The following is a 23,450-nucleotide window of genomic DNA, read 5'->3' on the forward strand; positions in this document are numbered from 1 at the left end:
AAATCCCTGCTTTTACTGAATGTGACTTAACTCCAAAGTCATTTGAGTGCTTCAAAATTAGACCAGTTCTGTGGAGTTCACTAATCTGCCATCTGCTTTCTGCTCATGTATTGGTTGTGCTACTACTGCAGTAGCTGAAATAATCCAGAAAGTAAAATATTGCAGATCCTGTTTCTCTTTAGGAGTGTTGATATTTCATACCTTTCTCTCTCTGTGACCTTCAGCTGCTGTTGGTTTGAAGTGACTGCAGGTATTCATCCAGATGTTCCATTTGAGACTGCATTAAAAAACATTAAGTTATCGAGTCCTTGGGTTTGTTGGGTATGAGCAATATATTTATAAAAAGTAGCAGCATTGTTTTAAGTGTATAGTTATCTAGAAGCACATTAGTGCTGTTAAACTACTAAAAACTCTTTGCTTGTTCCTTTGACTAAAATCTTAACTTTTTTCTCTTTGCAGGAACGTCAGAATCGAAACAAACAATAAGAATAAACATATACAGTTTGATATATATACTAGAACTGATATTAAATTCGACTATGAGAAACAAAATTAAGTATAACTGGTGCTGTATCCTGGCATCAGGACAAACTAAAGCTTTCAGCTCCAATATATCTTCTCGTGCAGGGGAAATTAAGTTGTTGCATCTTTAAGTACATTGTAGTTTATTTTTGCCCAAGTGGATCTGCATTAATTTGTATCTTTTTTCTATGTAAAATTCTGTAGAAATCATTAATAAAGGTGTGTCTGTTTTTATTTTTTTAAGTTGGTAAACAGTTATATTAACCTAATGTGGACCTATACATGAGCATACTAAAGTGTCAGTGCTTCCCAAAGACTTTATTTTGGCACGAATTATGTTCCTAGCCAGATATAGAGATTATGGAGAATACATGACAAATCTTCCTTTATCCTCCTCCCAACCCCTTTTTCTTCATGGCAGAAGTAAGAAACCATGCATTGATTTTTTTTTTTTTGTCATTTAAAAAAAAACCTCCTAAGATACTGCACTTCAGAATTTTGAAATGAAAAAAACCCTAAATTTTGATCACTTTGTGCAGCTGCTCTGCCTCTTTATTTATCTGTACAATTACTCTTTTAAAACTGCTGATGCGCCATGTTGGTCTGTCTAGTAGAAAATCAAATTGTCAGTGGAATTGTTTTTCTGGAAAATATTTCCCTTTCACATTCTGTTAACCAGTGCTTCAGTGTGCATCTGTTACTCCATATCCTGCCGAGGGTGAGCGAGATGCTTTCTCTCAGCCATAATTCTGCTTTACGGTTTTTGTAGCTTAATTAAATAATAATGTGATGCTATCGACATTGCAGGGGTTTTAAACAATGTGTTTAAACCTGTTTCAGCTTTCAGGTGTTATTAGTTAATTGCAGATCATTTTTAATCCTTCCCTTCATTACTCTCTCCCAACCCCCCCCAAATCCTAATGCCATTTAAAGTTTTTATACCAATAATGCTGAGCTTTAACGTAGGAACTAATAGTACGGATAATATGATGGATTATGCCTCAGATGTTTAAAATTGACAGTGTGTATGTCTAATTTTTTTTTTCTGTTGGATGAGTAAAAAAACCTGTTTTAAGAAATTGAATTTGCTGTCATGTTTTTGTGGAGTGAGGGGACCGTCGGAGAACCTGTCACCAACTGGAGTTCCAGTTAAGCATGGAAATGGTGCTCATGTCCGCTGCTCTAGCACACTGAATCTGCACGTGTTTATTGTAGAGGATCTTTTACTATATTAGAAAGCAAGTATCTTCTGAATACTATTTACTCCAAAAGGACCTCCAATTTAAATAAAGTTTAATCTGTATCATTTAGACTTGTATTTAGAACGTATAACTCTGTCTCTGGACTGTTACTGCCTGTAAGGAGTAATGGACAGCATCAGATTAACTTTTTCCTCTAGGAGAATACAAGCCTTAATAAACAATACATATTTAGCAAGCTTGATGTCATTTTCATTTTTTCCCTGCATTCACTTGTCTTCCTCTGTTCCAGTCACCCTTTATGCTGACTCATCAATTAAATCTAACTTGAGAAGTGGTTTGATGGACTAACTCAGATGTTAGCTCTCAGCACACCTGAAGGGTGCAGAAGGGTTTCACAGGACTCTGCAGAGGACATTTAAGCTGCTTTGACTGTTCCCATTCCTCAGAGGACCTGCATCCGTGTGCAGAGGCTGTCACTTGTGCTTCCCCGCTTGTGCTTCCCTTGTACTGTAGAGAAGCTGAAGAGAGGACTGGAAGTTGTGCTGTGTCCTTCAGGAGGCAGCAGCACAGCCTTCAGTCACCAGGGTGGGAAAAGAACTTCCCAAATCTAGTAAAGCTGACCAGTTTCTTTCCCAGCACTTGGCTGTGTTTCCCAGCTCTAACTGTAGTAATTTGCCTTAATGTCTTTTTTTAACTGACTGATTGAAGCAATTCTGCTTTTTATAAACATGTTGTCATCCAATAAAAGTGCCTGCTGTTAGTTTCAGTTATGTCAGAACACTTCCACTGGTGATTCTAGAGCCAAAAATCTCTGCTCCATCTGGACCCTCAAGAGAAAAGTTAGTTACAAACTTTAGTACCTTTTTTTTTTAATCTAAACAATCTCTGCTGTGATACAGACTTCAGGTAAATATTTGCTAAGAAAACGAAACACAAAAATTTAAAAAAAATAATTGGGAGCCGTCAGCTGAAACTGGTTTGACTGTATTAAGGCGATGATGTGTTTCAGCAGCCTGGCTTTGTGGGCAGCAGAAAACGGCTTCAGCCTGAAGAGTTTTCTTACTGATACTGCAGAGTTGTACAGCCCTATCAGAGAGGTGGGAGAAGATTCAACAGTGGGTAAAATAATCCTGTTCATCACGACCACGTTGGGTGCTCAGATAACTGCAGTGTTGGCTGCTGGTCCTTCTGATTTTCAATCCCCTGCCACTGCAGTTCCAAGGGATGACTCACTTTTTGTGTTTCACAGAGTTCACATTTCACTGCGAGGGGGAAGAAGCATTCTTCCAGTGTCTTGAAGAATAACTTCATGTCACAAGTCTTGCTTATTCTTTATTTAGTCCAAGTAATGGTTCTGAAGGAATGTTGCTGTGTGCTTTTGGAATTGGTGCTTAAATTCGCTCCTTAAATGAGTTGCTTTGCTTGATGTTTCTGGAGTTTGGGTGTGACAGTAACGCTGCTGCCTTTCACTTTTAAGTCAAATGGAGCTGGTAGCACCAAATGCTGATTAAAAAGTTAAATTATTTCTCTGGTGCAATTACTGGTTGGTGATGGCAGCCCATTGTACTGCTCTGAAGCTGTGAACTTACATCATGGGGGAAAAACCTATTTGTTTGCAGGTCGTCACACCAAAGGTAATAGAACTGAATAATTAAGTCTTCATGGAGATTATGTTTGTTGCTGGGAGTGAGTTGTGCTTGTAGAGCAAACGATGAAGTTAAACCCTACACAGATGTGTGAGGGCAGAAACAAGCAGACAGAAATTCAAGATTACTTCTCTCCCATAACACATTGTGCTCATAAGGCCAGACTGATTTCTTACCTCTCATTTTTGGGAAATGGAAATAGGGGATGTAAAATTTAAAATTCTACTTTTTTTCTTTTTTTCACCCTTTACAGTACTGTTTATGTTCAAAGATGTGAGATGATGTGTTTATATTCAAAGATGTTTCTTCACAAAATACTTGGTATTTCTTTGGAGAACTTAAAGGTGTTTATGAATTTACTCAAAGGGTATTAGTGAGATCTCAGTAAAAAAAAATAAGTATTTATTTCTAAGCATTAGACTGACCACAGTGCACTACAGAGCAGGGGTAAGTGGTTTGCTTTTCGTTTTTAATAATGAGAGGTTTTATTTGGCCATAGAAGATGGAAATTCCAGTAAATCTGGCCATAAAAAAACTTGTAGGCAGAGATAGTGCAAAAATACCAAAAGAAAACTCACTGATCTAATGTTACTGCCTTTTTCTGGTTTCTGCACCTATTGAGAAAAGTAGCTGAGAGGAGTAAGGGAAGTTTAGTTAAAACAGCAGATAAATGCAAAACAAGGCACAAACAGCTGATGGAGAGAAGTGTGTTTTGATGTAATGCTCCTTTTCCTGGGCTCTCAGCTACTTTGAATTCTTTATGTTGAACAATCTGTTTCCCTTGGAAAAAGCTCTGGCTCTTGCTGACGACGGTGCTCAGCATCTGCTCATTTCAGGAGAAAGCTGTTTGCTATTTTTGGGAAAGTGCAGGTTTTTAATTGGAATTTGTGATCCTGCCCAAGAACAGAGCGAGTGTAGCTGTGGCTGGGGCTGTGATCACTGCCTTGGCTGTAGCCTGCCTTGTCCACAGCTCCTTTGAGAAGGAACAGCTCTTGTTCAGCCTATTTTTAGAATTAAGGGAGTTGAGTCAGAATGTTGAAATGACTTAATTGGGGTGTGACTTGGCAGAGGGAGATTTTGGATTTCACAAGAAACATGGCTCAGCTCGATGGACTGTTCCGTAGCTGACATCATTCCCACAGTGCGACTTCCCCGTTCACATCTCTTGGTGCTTTGGCCGAATGTGAGGGTGAAGGGAATTGTCTTGGGTATGAATGTTGTCAGTTTCACGGCTTTCCTGTCTTCAGAAAGCTTATGTTGATTAAAAAAAGCTTTCCAATTGCCTGTTGCAGACGCAGCGCTGCATTGCACGTGCAGTGTGATGGCAGCCGGTGATGTTTCTCATTTCCCTGCCAGAGCATAAGCAGGGCAGGGCTTCAGCAATTCCAAGAACAGCTTTTGTTCCCTGGTACAATATGGGATTAATTTCCTTGTTTTATGTAGGATCATTATTTCAGGGCACCTTTGTAATCCCTTGGGAAATGCTACATAGAAGAGTGCTGACTTGACTTCTGTCTCCTCATTTTGGTTCCTGCAGCATCCCTGATCTCCCTTTTGTTCACGTCCTGAGGTGAACTTCTGCCAGCGCGAGCAAGACCTTGGAGATGTGCCCTCTTCAACATGCAGGACTTTGTGGAACTGGCATCAACACTGTCTTTTACTGAATCTCCTTCAATTTGGAGAGCGTAGGTTTTATGCCATCTGTCTGTTTATAAGTTATTCAAGAAATTATTTTTACCTGGGATGTTACCATGACAACAGACAGACAGTAAAGTCTTCACCAAACGCATTTCTAATGTCCAAATCAGTAGGATCTGGTGTTTTGCTGTGGTTTCAATAATGAAGACAGTGGGAAAGAGGTGTAAATACTTGTTTTACCAAATATACATTCTCCAGCTATTTTTAGATTATTAATGCATTGCCTTGGACAGTAATATATATTGCAAGCAACCTCCTTAAATTTTTCCCCCCTCACCATCTGGGTGTGAGAATAGGAAGAAAATAAATTTTATCAGTAAAGGATGCATTGATTTATACAGATATTATTAAGGAGCTTTTTTCATTATTTATATCTACTTTAATTTCTGTGCTCTGCTCTGTGGGTCTGCACATTGTAACTTGGGCAATTTGATTATTGATAATGTCTAAGTCTCTACCATAGTTCAGCATGTCTCTGGAAGTTGAGATCTGCAAACCCTCGTGAGTTTGAAACCACTGATGTAGTAGGAGCTGTTCCTCCTGCTCCTGCTCTCTTGTGACAACACATTTCAGCTGAAAGCACTTGATGGCAGAGAAGTGGAATGTTCAGGTTCTTGCAGCTGAAAGCACTTTGCTGAAATAGTGTTTAGTCAGTTCTGGTGGAACTTGGGGGAGGTAGGAGTCCTTAGGCTGAGAAGTAGCAAATCAGATCATTGTCTGCACCTGGAGGGAGAGTCACTTTTCTAATTCAAGATTGCACATGCTCTGTAGTGGGCCCAAATTTACCAAGTTTGGAGTTAAACTTACTGGTGGAGTGGCTTCTTCTTCATCTCCTTTGTGAATAATCAGCCCTTTCAGGAAATAATGGATTTTGGAAAGTCTGGGGATTTACGGAGACTCTTCGGCTTTCTTAGTCCATTGCTGTGTATGAAAATCCTTCTCTAATCTAAATCTGTTCTATACGAATTTGTAAAACATCAACAGTATACATTTATGTGAGTGCCAATAGTCTGATTTGTAGGGGGAAGAACTCCTCAGAGGTCTGCAAAAAGCTCCCACTTGTAACATCAAAAACTGTCAGTGGAGGCTTTTGGCCACTTGTAAAAAAGATGATTATGCAGAGCCCTTGAAAACACTTTGGGGAAAAGACAAGGTGCTTTGATGTTTTGGCCTGTATTTCATAAATACATCAGTGACATTTGTTACCTGGCATGAAGATTCACATTTGTTAAGTGCAACTGTCTGTAAACTTTCTAGACCTCTATTCCAATCTTGAACTCATGCAAAGCCTCTCTGAAAGGTGCTCTGAGATACACAAAAGCTGAGATCCTTCCCAGCTCTGCTGCTCAGGATTGGGCTTGGACAAAGCCTGGAAGGTGCAGGGTAGGACTGATAACAAAACTGTGCCATTGCAGAGGATTTTTGAACTGTTCTGTTTAAAGACTGAAGGTTTAATCTTTAAAAGAGCTATTTTCTACTTTCCCACAGGTACTCTAAGGTAGAGCAGGGACTGGAGTAGGAGCCAAAAAGGCTGAGCAGGGAGGCTGCTTGGGAGGTGTCAGGAAGGAGCAGTTTCTGGTTAGGACCCCATTTCTGGGAGAGTATCAAATTCTGAGGTACCAAAGCAGGTTTTATTTCTTAAGCCACTGGCAAGTTGTTGAGATTTCTCTCATATTTTATCCTTTTCAGTCCTCAACACTGTGTCACTTTGAGATCTCCTTTTGAATCAAAATACTCAGTTATAGTGTACTGAAATTGAACTGTTGGCAGCAGTTGGATGGTCAGACACTTAATCACACCAAATTCAGTGTTGTTATGCCCTGGTTTTTATATGTAGTACCTGCTTAACTGAGCTAGCTCATTTCACAGTGTTCAGGGATTTATGCTTTTTTTCCACTAATGCTAGATCAGCCACCAGAAGTTTGGAACAAAAGAACCAATTAAGGAGGTGTAGCTGCATGTTGTATCACTGGTGTGCAGCATTTAAAAAAATGAAAGCAAGGGAGACTGCTTTGTGTCCTCTAGCTTTATATATTTGACCTCTGTAAAAGAGAAATTACAACTAAAACATTGTAATTCCTTGTTTGCTCTGACAAAGAACAGGAATTCCTAGTTTTAACCTGTTAGTCCCTTAAAGACCAATCTTTCAGTGTGCCTTGGACAGCTCGTTCATTCACTCAGCAGCAGCATCAAGGTTAGAAGCATGGTAGGGTTTTTTGGTCCAAAAGCTTTGTCTTTCTAAAAATGCCTAAGAATGTCTTTCTAAAAATCCCTAAGAATGAGGGAGTTGTGGTCAGTGAGCTGGGAGAAGAAATAAAGAGCAATTTCTATCAAGTGGGAGCAAAGACAACTCCAAAAGATTTCCTGATGCTGAGCAAAGAGCAACACTAATGAGCCCCCATGGGAAATGTAATCTCCCTGTAGTGAGTAAAATAGTAGGTGGGGAAGAGGAGTAATTTTATGAGCCAGGTATAATTTCAGATTTTTTCCTGAACTTACTGACCTTGATGAGGATGGGAAAACACTGCAAGTTGCTAATTCAGTTATTTCAAAGAACATGATAGCGGAAGATGAAAAGGAGGGTATTAATAAAAGAGCAGCAGACAGAGTGATCTTTAGACAGATTTTTAAAAGTTATTACTCCATTAGAGTTTTTTAAAATAATAAATACAAGCAAGGGTGTGAACCTGCAGGTCACAAATTGCACAGAGGTTCCTCCTGTTAAAGTCCAAAAGCCTCCTGGTGAAATGAGAGCGGGGTTGTGAGGCACAACCATCCTCAGAAACATATTCAAAACTGTCACCTGCTGTAGGGACTGTGACCTGCGTTGGGGCTTCAGAGAACACCCAGCCCCTTTCCCTCTCACCTCTTCCTGATGGGCTGATGTTCCACAAATCGAGTGGCCCATTGAGGTGATGAAGAGGGTGAGTAAAACCATCGCAGGCATTTGTGAAGCTGTGCTTTTGTGCTTTCCAGTCGGTGAACAGATGCAGTTTTTCACTCAGAAATACTTGGAGCATGGAGGTCATTAGCAGTCAAAAGCCTGTAGAAAGCCCGTTGTACAAGTGGAGCATGAGAGAGCCCTGCTCGGCTCTGCAGGGTGAGCAGCAAGGCACAGAGGGGGCCAGGGAAGAGAAACCTGAGCAGAGGGAAGGGGGAAGGTGGCAAATGTGAAAGCAACCCTGATATTTTTTGCTCTTATTTGTTTTTTAAAGTGTGAAGGCATGGTTATGTTAGAGATAAAGGGAAAGACAGGAGGAGGGGAGGGAAAACAAGTGGTGCACAGTATGTGCTGTCATCAGCTTCCCCAGCACACCTGCAGTGAGAAGCCCACATGGGCTTTCCTGAGAGGCTTGTGGCTGCTGCAGCATCCCTCAGTTGTTGCTCATAAAGCAATAAAGGTGGTGTTTGAATTATTCCTGGGATCCCAGCTGTGCCATTAGTCAGTCTGGTGAGGTTTGTCCAGAGGCACAAAGCATTTCTAGCCTGGTGACTGCAGCAAGCGTTCTGTGTGTTTGAAAGATTAGTTACAGGAGCCATCACATCACAGAGAAAAGGAGGTTTATAGGCAGTACCTCTCTGACACCTCTGCCCACAGGAAATTGTACAAACACAGGCTCAGAGTCCTGGGCAGCTAAAATGGATTTTCTCTGTGAGCTAATGTCATCATTTCCAATGCAGTTACTTGTGCAGCTTTCTCAGACTTCATTCTCCAAGGCACTTTTCATCCTCAGTAGAATGAGAGCGTTCTGCATGTAATAAGCCATTAGTTTCTCAAATAAATCACACTCTGGAACAAACACTGGGATTTTTCTGCTGTATAATAGCTTTATGTATGCCAGTGTATATATTACATTTATGTACACGCATGCATTTGCTTCCAAGAGGAGATGGGCACGGACAAATAGTGATGGCTTTTTCTTCACACAAATGGGAAGGTGGCAGCTATCACTGTGTGTCTGAGCTGAAGGGAATTGGCACAGCCCCAGATGCTGCTGATTTCCACTAGCTGGCAATCTCACTGTGCTTTTTATAAGAATGCATTAAAGGTATTAATGATGCTAACAAAGAGGAAAGTGGGATGATTAACAATGAAATGAAATAGCAGAGGAGGGAGGAGGTCTGGAAGGCTCAGTGTACATCAGAGGCTGTTCTCAGAGATGCAAACCAGGGAAAGCAACCCCTTTTTCACAGCTTTTGTCAGACAGTTGGTCTGGTGTGATGCCTGCCCGGTTGCCCATGCTGTAAAAGCACATCCCACGCTGAGTGGTTCCAGCCCAACAAAGGGATTCTGAGAGGATGGGTTCTCCTTCCTGCAAGAACTTGCCAATAAATAAAAAAGGGTTTGGGAAGCTCTGCAATTCTTTTACAGTGTGAAAGTGCTGGTAAGATAAGGATTTTATTCTGGGTTACCTTTTCTCTAGTAGCAACACTGGCTTACAGCACAGGCTCTCTGTCCCAGAGCGCTGCTCCCCTTCCCATTACAGTCCTGTCCATACTTGGTTTTTTAATTGAGCTCTAACTATAAAACCCAAAATACCTTAGTTCAGTGCTTGGATCTACACCCCAGGCTGCACAGTTAGCACAGCTAGTGCAGGGTAAAGGATCAGAATTAGCAGAGCTGGAGGAAATGTAATAGCAAACTTCATGCCAAGAGGCCAACTGCAGAGATCCTGATCATCTCCGTGGTGCTAATTTGGTGGTGCTGCTGTAGTTAACAGCATTGCCATTTCAGTGGCCATCAGCAGAGTTCAGATGAGCCAAAGAGAGCTAGGCAGGGAGTTGACTCTTTCCATAGGTCCAACCGCATATTTAGGATGCCTTTGAATTAGTTTAAAGCTATAGGTATATATGGATCACTCTGAGGTCATGTGATGTAGTTGGTAAATTGTTCCCAGGGTTCTCAAGACCTGTTGAATTGAGAAATAAATTCACGTGGAAATCACCAGGATTGTGGTAAATCATAAGAGTGTGGTGACCTCTCACAGTGCTTTGCATCCTCCTCTGGCAAACAGATTCCTTAACCTGTGTGTGCTCTGCTGCTCTCAGGTCAGGCTGGGTTTCTGTTCCCTGTGGGATGAGTGCTCCAGGAGCCAAGAATATTTTACCCTTTGTTTTCTTTTCCTGAGCTTATGCCATACTCAACTCTGACTTCTAGATGTGACTCCCACAAGGGGAGAACCCCTCAGACTGTGGTCTTTGCAGGGATGTAGCTCGAGCTGAGAATCGGCCTGGCTTTTGAGTATTACAACCAAGTACTGAATTCAAGGACTAGAGCAAAAAAATAATCCTAGCTCCTGTCTTAGTCATGTTGGAGTATTCTCTTATGTCACTGCTCTCAGTCCTGGGAATTGAGATGGTTTTTAGGTGCCATTCGCTTGGAATTTGTTTCCATGTGTGTCAGATTATTGCACTGCAAGGCTCTCACCAAAGCTAAAGGGTACAAAATGAAGCCTTTCTGTTCCTCACCTGCCATTTCCATTTCTCTGCAGATTTGCAGAATGCAGGGAAGGATATGGGCAATGTAACTCCTGGTTGGCACCATCTGGCATAGCTCATGCTTGGCCTTCCAAGTATAGGATGTGATCGCAGCCATGCAACTGTTCCATCCCCACACTGATGGGGCCTGTGTGTGCTGCTTGGCACAGTTTGTTCTGAAAGAAGTTCCTAATTTTGTTAAAAAAAAAAAAAAAAACAAACAAAAATACTAACCAGACAAAAAAAATAACCAAAAGCAAAACAAGAAACCAAACCAAAAAAAAAAAACCCCAAGCCAAGAAACTTGAGAGCAAGAAAAGAAAAAAAGCTGGAAAAAAATATAAAAAGCAACGTTCCAACAGCCCTACTTAAAAAAAAAAAAAAAAAAAAGGAGGGAATTGTTTATTTGGGGTATGAGGGGTCATGGAATATGATGTTCAGCACTGAAATGCAGCTCCCTGCCCTAGGAAGCCCTGTCCTCCCTCACTGCCTTTTGTTCTGCTCCAGACAAGCTGGCTGCACTGCTGCATCCCTGGAATCATTTCCTTCTGACACAGAAGGCTTCCATTAATACCTTCCTGCTTGCATCTTTGTTTCTGGGCAATTTCCAGAGCATTAAGCCACAGCACATCCTCTTATTCTGGGACTCCCCATCTCAGTCATTAGCTTCTTTTGCAAAGCCCTGTCCACTGCATGCTGCAAACCTAATTGTGCTGTGCTGTTCCCTCCCCTTTGGCTGCTGTAGCAGTTCCAGCCTCAAAGAGCTCCACCAGATTAACCACAACTGTTCCTTGCTGAAATCACCTTGGTCCCTATTACTCAAGCTGTGCTTTTGCATTTGATCTTTTAAATGCTTTGTAATGCTTACCCCACCTTTACGTGAAGCTAATTGGGATGTAACTTCCTACAGCACTTCCAGATCTTTTCCTGTAACGATGCCAAAAGCTTTTCTGTCTCTGGGGCCTGCACCTGAGTTCAGCTGTGGAATGACAGGTTTCCAGTGGTAAGGCTTTCCATCAGGATTTGACAGTGTAGATGTCTGACTTTGTCTGGCTGTCACTTGCACTGGGAAAAGGGGGAGCCTTGGGTGGGAAGGGTTTGTGCTGCCAGCAGAGTTTAGAGCAGAAAGCTGCAGGGCAGCCCAGGAAAACAGCCCCCATATCCTCCTGCTTCCACTGGCCGGTTTGCAGTGCTGCTTTGCTCCATCCCAGCTCCACCTCCCTTCTCCCTGATTTCATTTATTTGCAGACACTTGGGTGTCAGCTCCTCATGCCTTACGCTCCAAGCCTACAGCTTTGCTGCCTCCGGATCTGGCATCCTTGTGCCTTGGCATTAACACTGCACAACCTCTCCTGCTGCAGGACCCCGTGGGGTGTCTTTTATGAGGGTGCCACCCTACAAGTAACCCCTCTAAAATGGAAGTTGCTCATTTCCAAGTGTGTGATACAAGTCCTCTCTCTGGGAGCTGACGTACAGGCTCCTGACAAATTATCTCATGTGCACCTACCACCTCCTCCTCTCCATTGCTTCTGCCTTTTTTCTTTTCCCATCTGAATGCAAGAGATCTGACGCATCATATTAGGTGATTTCTGTAGGTCTCATCTAAATACCACTCCTGCTTTGGAGATGCTGTTGGGGATAAGGTGGGCTAGGAGGCAGCTTCTTGTGTTGTGCAATAGCTAAAATGAAGCTCAGCAGCTGCAAGCAAGCCTTTGATCACTGCTTTGCACAAAACATGAAGCTCTCTGAATCAGCTGGCATTTCCATAGGGGAAGGGATGCAAGCTTTGCTGGAACGAGGTGGGGGAAGGCTGGATGTTACTACCATGATGTGAAGTGCTCAGGAGCATCCATTCCCCCTGGAGATTGGGTTAATTTATGGGGGCAAGGCCGGGGAAGAGGAGATTTGTGTTGCCTCTGGGGATGGAGATCCATCCTCTGGGGTGGATCTCAGTTGGGAATCCTGTGGCAATGAGGGAGAGGAGGGAGAACTAGTTTTTAAGTGAAGACGGTAACCTTCTCCCATCCTTATGGGGAGAAAGGGCTTCAGACAGTCTGGTTTATCACAGTGGTCATTTGCAGACCAGCAGGAAAGGCTTTGCTCCTTGCACTCTCCCGGCCTTGTCATTTTAGACACGAGCTCTTGGCCGACACCCCGTGGAAGTGGCAGCCCTGGCGTCCAGAACTGCTGCGTGTGAGAGAAAGGACCGGGACACGAGCGATCCGGCCGTGCCTGGAGGATCCAGAGAGGGGCCGGGGGATGCAGGGAAGGAGCCGAGCACGCATCTTCTGACGGAGCAACCCAATGCCTGCTTTGCATCTTGCACCGGCTGTCGCTTCCCGCAGCTCTGCTGGGATGGAGAGCGAGTGCCACCGTGTGCCCAGCAGCAGCCATGGCTCCCACCCGGAGCACGGGGGTCCCTGCCCCTTCCCCAGCCGCCTCCTGCGCCTTGCAGGGGGCCCGGCAGCCCCGGCAGACGGGAGCGGTACCAGGGGTACCAGGGGTACCAGGGGTACCAGGCTGCAGCGTGCTGGGCTGCCAGGCAGAGAGGGTTTCAGAGCTGAGCCAGAGTGGCAAAGCCAGTGGCAGGCAGGGGCGGTGGGCTAAAATGTTGAGGGTGAAAGAATGTAGTAGAAGACCTCTTTTGGTTGTTTCCCTAAATGCCGGAGCAGAGGGGCGGCTCTGGCCTCGCAGGAAGCGGGACTGGACGGTCAGGAGGAGGCAGAGTTGCCTCCTCAGTTCAGAATGAAATTTAATTCAAGCCACAGTCTTGAAACCAAAATCGTAGCTCAGGGCGTGTGTAGGTGCCGGATACTGAATCATTCATCGGCGGTTCGGTGACACAAAGGCCACCCGGGAGGCCCGAGGGCCGGCGCCTCTGTCAGCGGGAGCGCGGCCGCTCCGCCGCCCGGCCCTGGCACGGTGTCCCTGCTGTCCCTGCTGTCCCTGCTGTCCCTGCTGTCCCTGCAGGAGAAGCCACAGTGGTGCCATCCTGCGGTCACCTGGCCCTTTGCAGGAGGCACTGTGCCTTTGTCCCGCTTTTGTCTCCTCTGTCCTGCAGGAGCTGCTTCTGTCTCGGTTCTCGCTTTGTACGAAAGGTGATAAAAGTTTAAAGAGGTGTTGCCCGCTCGGGCTGGGCAGCAGCTGGCGGTGGGGTTACTTAGAGGGTTATGAGAGCGGGCTGTGAAAGCGATCCCTGTGCTCTCCCAGTCCTAGAGCAGCTCCACAAACAGCACAGGAAAGCTGCTCTAAAATATAGGCAGGATCTGCAGGGAGGGAGGATGATGTGCTGAGGGTCCCTCACTTTCTAGTGGCAAAAGTCGGGCAGCCCAGGCTGGGAAAGCTAGGCTGCCGGTGAGGTGAATTGTTCTGACAGCTTAAATCACCTCTCCTCCTAAAAATCTCCCCTCCCTTGAGGGTAGGCCGTGGTTCAGGGTCCTTGAGTGAGTGCTTTGAATCCTTCTGTGTCTGACTTTGCAAGTCCCTGGACAGAGAGACAGCTGTATAACATATATGTTATGTATATCTATATATATATATGTATGTATTATAAATATGTATCTTCAGATGCACCTGTGTAAGATATATTTTATGATCCCACACATATCTGATTATCAATGTTTTCCTCTGTTTCTGCAAATGTACCCAGGAAGGTGTGCAGTCAATTGAAAGGGAGCTATTAGGAGGTGACAGAAAATGGCAATCCCTCTGGGATGTCACCTGAGGGTATTATACCTTGGTAATGCTCTCAATTGGTTTTGAGCTGGCTTGGGACAAACCATGTGAGGAAGTAATCCCAAATAGGATTACTTTCATAGGACTGATGAAGATACATCCCATTTCTATCGTTTTAGAAAAAAATGATGCTTGAATTTGACCACTTCTGTTGCGATTCCTTAACCTTGTCTTTGTATGAGGACAACAAGGCACTGCACTCTGCCATTGTCACTTGAGCAGAGGCACGTTTCTGGTCTCTGTGGAGACACAGATGATGAGCCCTTTGGGTTTAGGAAAAGACATGAAGATGTGAGGAAGCTTCACCGTATTTTCAGGAGAAATAGATGTGTGATGCCACTTTCTGCTGGTGGCACTGTTAGGCTGGAGGGACCAGTGCCACCTTGGGACTCCTGCTATGTGCTTCTCCCAGATCTTCCCTGGGCAGGAATTTCTCCTCCTTCCCAGGCTGTTTCAGTGCTTTTCTATCCTTTCCACCAGAAGGCTCTTTTCCTACTACCTGAATCATTCCTGCTGCAGGTTGGGCCTGTTCCTACCTGCAAAGCCATGGAAATTGTCTGGTTGCCTCTCCTTGCAGCAGCCTTTTATGCACTTCACTGTTAACCTTTCTTTCTTAAGTTTACCCACTCATGTCATCAAAAGTCAGGCCTCTGCCCAGGTGGGTTTCTCCTTATCCTATTGCCAAGTGGTGCCTGTATTTCTCAATGTAGCTCAAACCCAAGGCCTCCCTGGCGCACACAGTGGGCTGACAAGGCAGCTCTACCTGCCCTGTGGTGATTTGGGAGAAAAGACACCTATTTTTTAACCTGTCCTTAATGATTGATGTCAGGACTTGTAAAGGATGAGCCTGTCATGTGCAAATTCTTGAGCAGTTGTCATGTGGACGTGGACTGGAGGCTGGTGCTTTGTGTACATCTACAAGGAAGAGGTGCTTAGAGGGTGGAAGGTGATGCTTCCTTCTCACCCCAACTTGGCTCCAGCTGTGCTTTTCCCTGTGGGGAGGAAACTGTGTCACTCTCCTGAGTGTGGGGGAGCTGTACAGGGGAAATAAGATGATGATTTCTCCTCCATGGTGAGTCTATCATAGAATGGCCTGATCCAGCCCCATGTTGCAGCTCGTATTTTCCCCAAGGCTTTCCCATCAGGAAACTGGACTAAAGCTGTGACTGCCACAGGAGTGTATCTGATCTTGGATAAATTCTCCTTCTGAATGTCAAGGAAGTGGTGCCTGCAACCGGAGGTGACTTGGTGGCAGTGCTGTCCTTGCTGTGTGACTAATGGTGTTACTCTGGGGGCTTTTTTCAGCTGAGCAACCTGTGGGATGTGTGACTTCCTGGAGGAGGTGCCTCCAGCTGAACCACAGCAGAGCTGAGCCTCTGAGCCAGCCAGGAATCACTGCAGGATCACCACCAACCACGGCTAAGGAGCTGCACAGAAGTGGGACCTTATCCTTGAGGGACCTGTGAATCCACAGTGAGCAGCAAAGACGATGGAGAAGGCCGGGGAGAGCAGTTTATGGGCACATGGATGTCTCTGTGCAATAACTCTCTGCTCCCTGGTGACTGAGCCTTGACTTACCTAAAGAGGGGTCAGTGTAGGAGCAGGGAAGGTGCAACATGAAACCACGGCCGGCTGCACTGCCAGCCTTCCCCGCTCGTTCCTGCCAGCCGCACTGATCTGGCTCCTGCTGCCTCCCTGGGTGTCACAGCGGTGGGGAGGGCTCCTTGCAGCACCGTGGCCCCAGAGCTTGGTGGGGTTTGTGTGACCCCCCGGCTGTGCTGCAGCCGCTGGCTCTGCACAGATCAGGGATGGGCACGGCTGCTGCCAGGCACGCCGGAGCAATAGGTGTGGTAGCACTGGAGGGGGCTTTGTGTGAGGGAGGAGGGTTACATCTCAGTGATCAAATTTAATGAATCCCCTCTTGGCTAAGAAGGGAGCACATAGAAAGTCTGAGGAAGAGCCTTTGCGAATTGAGGCAGTCCTGTTTGCTGAGGAGTCTGTGCAGCACCCTCCCCGGCAAACCTGGAGAGCGATCTGGTCCAGGATAAGCATCTGACTTGCACCATCTTGGCACAACTGATCTTGATTCTCAATGCCAATCTGGGGACTGGGCCCAGTGTGGTCCATTTGGCCCCACACAGCTCCCACCAGTTACCTGCATTCCTTCAGAGCTATCCTTGGCCTCTTGGTGGCCCCTGGAGGAAGCCAGCAGCTTTCCTGCTGCACTGCAGATTACCTTGGAGTGGCTCACTCCCTTCTCAATGTCAGCTTTACGTTTATCAGGATCTGTCTCCCTGCACTTGGCTTCTTACTCCTCCCTACCAGCTTTGCAAAGAACCAAGGACTTGTTCAAGAGCAGAACTGCCCTGTGGCTGGAGATCTGCCCCCACAGGGTTGCATGGAAGAGATCAGCGATGTTCCCTTCCCCCAGCAGTGAATCCAGTCACCGCATAGCCCAACTTACATTGGGGGCAAATGAGGTCAAAATGCATCCTGTGACATTGCAGCACACGATGGATGTGGGAGCAAGCAGGTCTCCGACACCTCAGTACCTGTGCTGATCTATTGGGAAAGAGAGAGGGGGAAAATCCAGCTTCTTTTAAGAATCTCTGTGCCTCTAGAGCCCTCCTGATGAAGCTGGGCCCTCCTGCACCCCGCAGCCTCTTGCCCTGTGAGCTGCTGCAGTTACATGGTACCTGGCCTCGTTGGAGCAATGCTCACGATCAGGTCCAGGAGAGGGACAGGTGGCTGCACCGCTCGATGGAGCTCTGTGGGCATCGTGTGCTTCCTCGCTCCTGTCTCCTGCCAGCTTTGGAGGCATGACCCGTCCACAACTGCTCAGTTGTGCAATGCCTCTGCAGCAGAACAGCCTCAACACCACACTCCTCCACGGCCCGTGTCCTCTGCTTCTTCCCTTGCCCCACTTCCCCCAGGAGCCCTGCCTGAAAGTCCCTGCTTTTCACAGGCCAGCTTGAAATCAAGTAATCCCACAAAGTACGGGAAGGTTTTCCTTTCCCCCCTCCTAAGCAAGGTGAGTGCTCTGCCACTGACATTTCCGCTGCAGACAAGGTCGTGTGTCCCACACAAACACTGCAGAGATGGAGGATGGAGACATCCACGGCCTCGGTTCCTTGGACAGACGCAATGCTGACAAAAGTGGAGCAGAGATGAAGCGGGGAGGGGGCACAGAGAGTTGGGTGTATGCGGCTCAATCCGGCTCTATGGCTTTTTGCTGCCAAATTATCAAATCCTCCCTTGCCCAAGCACAGTCCTCAAGAAGCTCAAACTTAGGGCTCGGCATGTCTTTAGGAAGTTGAATACACGAGTCTTACAACAGAGATTTATTGAGGTCTAAAGCCTGACCTAAGAACCGGTGTGGGTTACTGCAGTCTCGCTGGAGACTGCAAAAGGGGATGTGTGCCACCTTGCAGGCTGCGGTGACAGGGCCGGAGGTGGCACTGGGGAGGCTGCAGCGCTGCAGCCCCTCACCTTGCCAGCCCTGCTTTTGAAAAAAAGCAGGCTCATCGTTTTGTTCTGGGGATAGTTGAGCTGCAAAGGGGCTCAGAGGGGCAGGACAGGACCCTGGACCTGTCTTGCAGCTCCGCAGAGCAGCGGGAGCCACATGGCCGAGCCCCCACGTGAGGGAGGAGCATTGCAGGGGCAACGGCAAAATAAAACCAAAAAAAGACCTACTGAAAAAATGAAGCAAAAAGCGCCCCCCTTCCTAAAATCCTCCAGAGGGGTGTTTTTTCAGGGAGCTTTCTGAACGGCATTGTGGAGGCTGAGAAGAGGGGGGTGTCTCTTTGGGAGGGGGGTCCCTCGCTCTGCGACGAGAGGCCGCTCGTCACCCCCCGCCCACGCCCCGCTCCTCGGAGCGGTCCCTGCCCGCTGCCCCCCCAGCTCTGCCCGCATTGTCCTGCCGCTCCTCCTGCCCTTTGTACGCCGGGAGCCCCCGCAAGTCCCGGCGGGGCCGGAGCGGGGCCTCCCCCCGCCTCCCCCCGTGCCCCCGTTAATGCGAGGAGACAGCTGCCCCGCCGGGCGCTGGCGCATTGTTACTCCTATTTGTCAAAAGGCCGAGGATGCTCCATAGATCGCTCCGTGGCTGTTGTTAAGTGTAATTAGAGGGTTTATGTCCCCAATTTCCATGAAAATGAAGCTGTGAGGCTCCTCTCTTGGCATTCACCGCGTGCCTTAATTGTATGGACATTAAATCAAGGTCCGCTGTGAACACGCAGAGAGGGGCTCGGGCTGTCCCCGCTCGGAGCAGGGCAGGCGGCGAGCGGGGCTTGCGGGAGAGAGCGGGGGGGAGAGAAAGAGAGAGAGAGGCTGTCAGTGCAGGGTCCACCCCGCCGGGACCGCCGGCCGCCCTCCCCGCCGCCCGGGGCCCCCCTCCGCCGAGGCGGCCGCGGGGGCGCGGCGGGGCCGGGGGCGGCGGGGAGCGGAGGAGGGCGGCGAGGAGGGGCTGCCTTGCTGCCGGGGGCCGCTGCCGTCCTTTTCCCCCCGCTCCTCGCCCTGCCGGGGTCGGCAGCGTGCCCCGGACCCCCTCCCAGCCGCACCGCTGCAGCGCACCCGGGCAGATGCGGAGCGCCGGGCGCGGAGCAGCCCCAGGGGCAGAGGGGCGGACAGACGGACACATCCCGAGCTCCGGCCCTACCAGCGAGAAAAATGCGGCTGGTGGTGGTAATAATAATAATAATAATAATAATAACAACAACAACAACAATAATAATAAAGCCGGTAGCGCCGAGGACATCTCGCAACAAGCCTCCGGCTGCCGGTGCCGTGCGGCGCGTCCCGGCACGGAGGCAGGAGCGGCGGCAAAGCGCCCGGAGATGCTTCACAGCCCCCCCGGTCCCGGGGCTGCAGGAGCGGCTCTCCCCTCCACGCCGGGCCGCCGCCGTCCGAGCCCCGGGCAGCCGGCGGGGGGATGCGGGGGCCGTGGGGGATGCGGGGGACCCCCGCTCCCTCCCCAGAGCGAAATGAAAATCCCGCTCGTGTGTTTGTCTTTGCTGGCCAGGCAAAGGAGCCGATTTCTCTCCTCTTGAAGGGAAACCGGCGGAGGTTAAACACGCGTTTCCCATCTCTCCGCTCCGCCGCGGTTGGCACAATAATAGCTTCATTTAAAAAAAAATAATAGCAATGCAAAGAGGAAAAAAAAATTTTAAATTGAGAGGGATTGAAAAGGGGTAAAGCAATTAAACCGGTTTCGTTGATCGCCGTCAGACTTAGAGTCGCCTTATGAATTTAGGACGATTTCTCTCTCTAGATATCGCGTCTGAAAAATCCTCGCCCCCTCCCCTTCCTCCCCTCTTTTTTGTCCAAAAGCAAAAAAAAAAAAAAAAAAAAAAAAAAAAAAAAAGGAAGAAAGAAAGAACAAAAAAAATCACAAGCCCATTAAGGTCGCTTGCACAAGGGGAGGAAAAAATCCTGATGCTGTTCCAAGTCAGCGATAGAGCCGGTCGCTCCCCGCCACTGTCGCCCGCACCCCGCGCTCACAGCCGGAGCCCCGCTCGTAGCGGATTTACCCACTCGTGGACGCGGCGCCCGGCGGCTCCGGCGGCACAAACTCCACTCCTCGCTCAGATCCAGTGCAAACGCCCTCCCGTGGCTCAGGACGCTTGTTTTTGTGTAGGCAAGCTGGAGATGAATAAGAAAGGCGCCTAGTCTCTCATTATCTTTGAATTTCAGACTTTTTTTTTCCTCTCTCTTTTTTTTTTTTTTTCCTTTTCTCTTTCTCTCTCTCTTTTTTTTTTCCTCTTTTCTCCTCCTGCCCTGGAACAATGCAGAAGGACCTCATCAGAGTGAAAACCAGGCTCCCGCTAGGCTTTAAAAGCAAGATGAACTTGGTGCACCACCCATCTTTCTCTTCTCTTCTCCAAAGCTCTTTAAAGGGGTTATGAGGCGTCTCTCTCAATTTATCCCTTTTCTCTTGATCTTCCTAGCAGAGGGGTTTGGGGTCTAGTCCTGGCCGTTTCAGCTGATCTCATCCAGTCTAAGGGATTAGAGCTTCTTCTCCGCATCCCGGCTCTCAGCACATCTGCTGATTGGGTTCAGCACAAGAGGATTACATTGGGACCCAATGACGTCACCGCTAGGACATAAGTTCTCCTCCATTAACCAAATCCTCATCAGCAAGATGTCCTTGAAACTGGAGGAGTAACATTCAGGACTCCATCGCCAGCCCGTCCCCACCTTCCTCCCGGGCGGGCTGCTGGGGCTTTCGGAAAAAATATTGTTTAAGCTTTGAGCACTTGCAGCTGCATCAATAATGCACCGCTCCAGGCTGGAGGATCGAGGCGGCACAGGAGAACGTGTACCCTATAAATAGGGTTCTGCACCTAAACTGTTAATCAGAGGAGCTTTATATATTCTGTTGCTTTTTCTTTTCTTTTTTTTTTTTTTTTTTTTTTTTGGTTGGGAAGGGAGGGGGTGGAGGGGCAGAGGGGGAGGGGAAAGCTGAATCCTACAGTTATATTTCCAAGCTCAAAAAGACATCAGCGATAATTTTCTTTAGAGCTGACATGGATGTAATTTTAAAACGTGTTTTCTTTTTCTTTTTTTTTTTTTTTAAGTAATGTGTAGGATTTCACCCCCGTTCTCTCCAAGAAGAGACAATGTGTCCTGAGTTATATAAAGTAAGAGGCTCCCTTTAAATATACAATACGAGTTTTATATTTTGGGGTTTAATGCTAGATTTTTCTTAACGTTGCATGAGCTCAGATTCACAGGAGTGAGGACCTGGAAGGAAATGGTTTTGACTTCCAAGTGACAAACCGAGAGAGTATTTTGTTTTTTCTTTAAGCTAAGACTTCCACCCTGGAAAATGCCGAAATCACGTATAGATTTGCTGCCCTCAACCTGCTCTAACCTGTGCCGTGGCATCCAGGCATCTCTCCCCATCCCTCTCAGGCATCCTGCACTTGCAGTTTAGCTGGTGCCTCACCATATCCTTCCACCACATCCATTTTGCGAGCTGGGAAGCAGAGATGGGTTTGCTGCACCTCTTGTTGGTTAAACTTACAGACCTCATCACAGGGCGGCTGCTACAATGGGAATAGGCTCTGAGATTTATTTATTTATCTCAGGTCACCAAATTTAATCTCTGGGAAGAGAAATCATGTTTAATAACAAGCTGGCTATGTCCAGTAAGGAGAGGTCTTGCTTAGAACCCTTGCATGTGTTTAATTTTTTGGTAAGCATGCCGCTTCTTCAGTGCTAATTATCCATCCCTCCTGCTCCAAACACACACCCCCCCAAAAAACCTGAGGCACATTCACACTCATTTTTGTGACAGGAGGTGCAGGTCTGTGGCTTTCTACACGCCCTGACTCCCTGCCTAGAGTAACTTTTATGACCAGCAGTGCTATGCGTGTTTGCTGGCAGAGCTTTCAGGCGACGATTTATTTGCCTGGGTGTATTTCCATGCACTGTGGTATTTTCCTCCATGGTAAGGAAGGGTGTAAGGTGGGGGAAGGCAGGATACAATTATTTTGATGGAAGGTGTCTTGCTCCAGTGCTGGAAGTCTCTCCCTGCCTCAGCAGTATGAGCATTTCCAGGACAGCTGGGCAACAACCGCTGGAAGAGGGATCTATTCCCTTCCCCGCTGGAGCAAAACAATTGTTTTGAGGCCTTCGTCTCCCTCTCTGAGGGCCGTGCCCTGCCAGGCCAGGCTCCGAAGGGGAAACGGCCTCCAAATAGCAGCTTGTAAAAAACTGGTGGGCCCCGTTTGGCTACTGAAATACTCGCAGGGAGGTGAAATATCACCTCCCAAACTCAAGAGCCATATTTTCAAGGCATCCACAGCACTGAGAGCCCCCGTCCCTGTTTGCGTGCCTTTCCCTCTTCCTCTTTTATAATGCTGCGGTTCATGACAAGCACAAACCAGGGACAATCAGCGTTTGACATTACACAGCAAAGGGAATTTTCCCTTCGCTTTTCATCTTCTGAAACTTAAAAAAAAAAAAAAAAAATCTGCTTATTTAGAGCCTGTTCCATATTGACCTATTTACTCCGCCAGACCGAGGCCCTCAATCTTTTATCGATTTAAAAGAAAACAACCTAAACAAATTAACACGGAGGAAAACGCTCAGGTTTACCGTTTGCACGGGGCCCGTCCCCGGGGGAGACTCGGACCTCGCATCCAGTCCCGAGGGTGCCGCTCCGAGCTGGGGACGAGGGATGCGGAGGGGCTCTAGGGATGCTCGGGATGCGGGGGCGGCTGGGCCGCCTCCCCCCTGCGAGACCCGGCCCTCGGCCTCCCGTCCGGCCCGGGCCCGGCCTCCCCGAGACCTCCGGTCCCTCTGTCACCGGCCCCCAGCCCTCTGTCCCCCGTCCCCGGTCGCCGGTCCCCGTCCTCCCCCCGGCCCGGCCCGGCCCGGCCCCGCTTCGCTGTCCATGGTGTTGAAGGCGCGGAGCCGCAGCAGCGGGCGCGGGGGCGCCCGGGTCAGCCCTGGGGGGACCCACGGGACACTCCCGGGTTGTTTCTCGCCGAAGAGGAGGCGGTGTTTCCCTCCGTGCCCTTCCCGACGGGTCCGCACCCGGCCGGAGGGCCCTGCGGGGAGCTGCTCTGTCGGTCTGTCTGTCCCCGAGCGCTCGCTCCTCCAGCTGCCCCTGTCCCCCCGCGAATCCTCCCCGAAAACCCGAGGGATTGATTTTCCTCTCCCCTCCCCCGGCGGAGCGGGGTTGGGGTATTTTGAGCCTCCTGTCACTGCGAAGTCCCGCGGTGGTGACTGAGCGATGTCATATGGCGGGGGGGAGCGCTGCTGCTCGGCAGGCTGGCAGCAGGGTTTATTTCTCCTTTAAAACAAACCCATCATCGGCTCAGCCCCTCGAAAGTTTACCATTAAATACCCTCACCAGCTCATCCCCCGCTTCTGCGGCCCTGCAGCCTTTTCGTGATCCCAGGCTTTAAAGGCAGGCTGGGTTTGGCTGCTATTTTACCAACACTTCCAGTGAGACATTTTGTCTTAAGCACAGCCCTTCCTTAATCTCTAATGCAGCATTTCTCCATCCCAGAAGAAAACAGTCAGATGATTCGTAAAGGGCCATTTTTTTTCCCCCTTTTTCGTTTCTTTCTTCTTCTCCTCCTCTGTCGCTCTCTGCCGTTTTAAACCTACCACCTACTGTTCCCCGAACAAAGGAATCCCAGAGACAAGCAACATGCCTCCA

At 47.9% G+C, this 23,450-nt stretch overlaps 1 protein-coding gene and 1 long non-coding RNA gene across 2 annotated transcripts in view; one reads left to right on the plus strand and one right to left on the minus strand.

The window, feature by feature from the left end:
• The window catches only part of YTHDF1 (YTH N6-methyladenosine RNA binding protein 1), a 15,387-nt gene extending 13,428 nt beyond the window's left edge, over window positions 1–1,959 (plus strand). The window contains exon 5 of the mRNA XM_048321526.1: window positions 460–1,959. Coding sequence (XP_048177483.1) covers window positions 460–486 — 27 coding nt within the window. The 3' untranslated portion in view covers window positions 487–1,959. The remainder of the gene's footprint in view (window positions 1–459) is intronic.
• The window catches only part of LOC125334563, a 21,672-nt gene extending 1,089 nt beyond the window's left edge, over window positions 1–20,583 (minus strand). The window contains exons 1-2 of the long non-coding RNA XR_007207170.1: window positions 19,807–20,583; window positions 202–18,566 (exon numbers count right to left, since the gene is read on the minus strand). This is a non-coding gene — a long non-coding RNA (uncharacterized LOC125334563). The remainder of the gene's footprint in view (window positions 1–201; window positions 18,567–19,806) is intronic.
• Window positions 20,584–23,450: the final 2,867 nt, after the last annotated feature.

The sequence above is a fragment of the Corvus hawaiiensis genome, chromosome 17 (genome assembly GCF_020740725.1).
Source record: "Corvus hawaiiensis isolate bCorHaw1 chromosome 17, bCorHaw1.pri.cur, whole genome shotgun sequence".
NCBI lineage: Eukaryota > Metazoa > Chordata > Aves > Passeriformes > Corvidae > Corvus > Corvus hawaiiensis.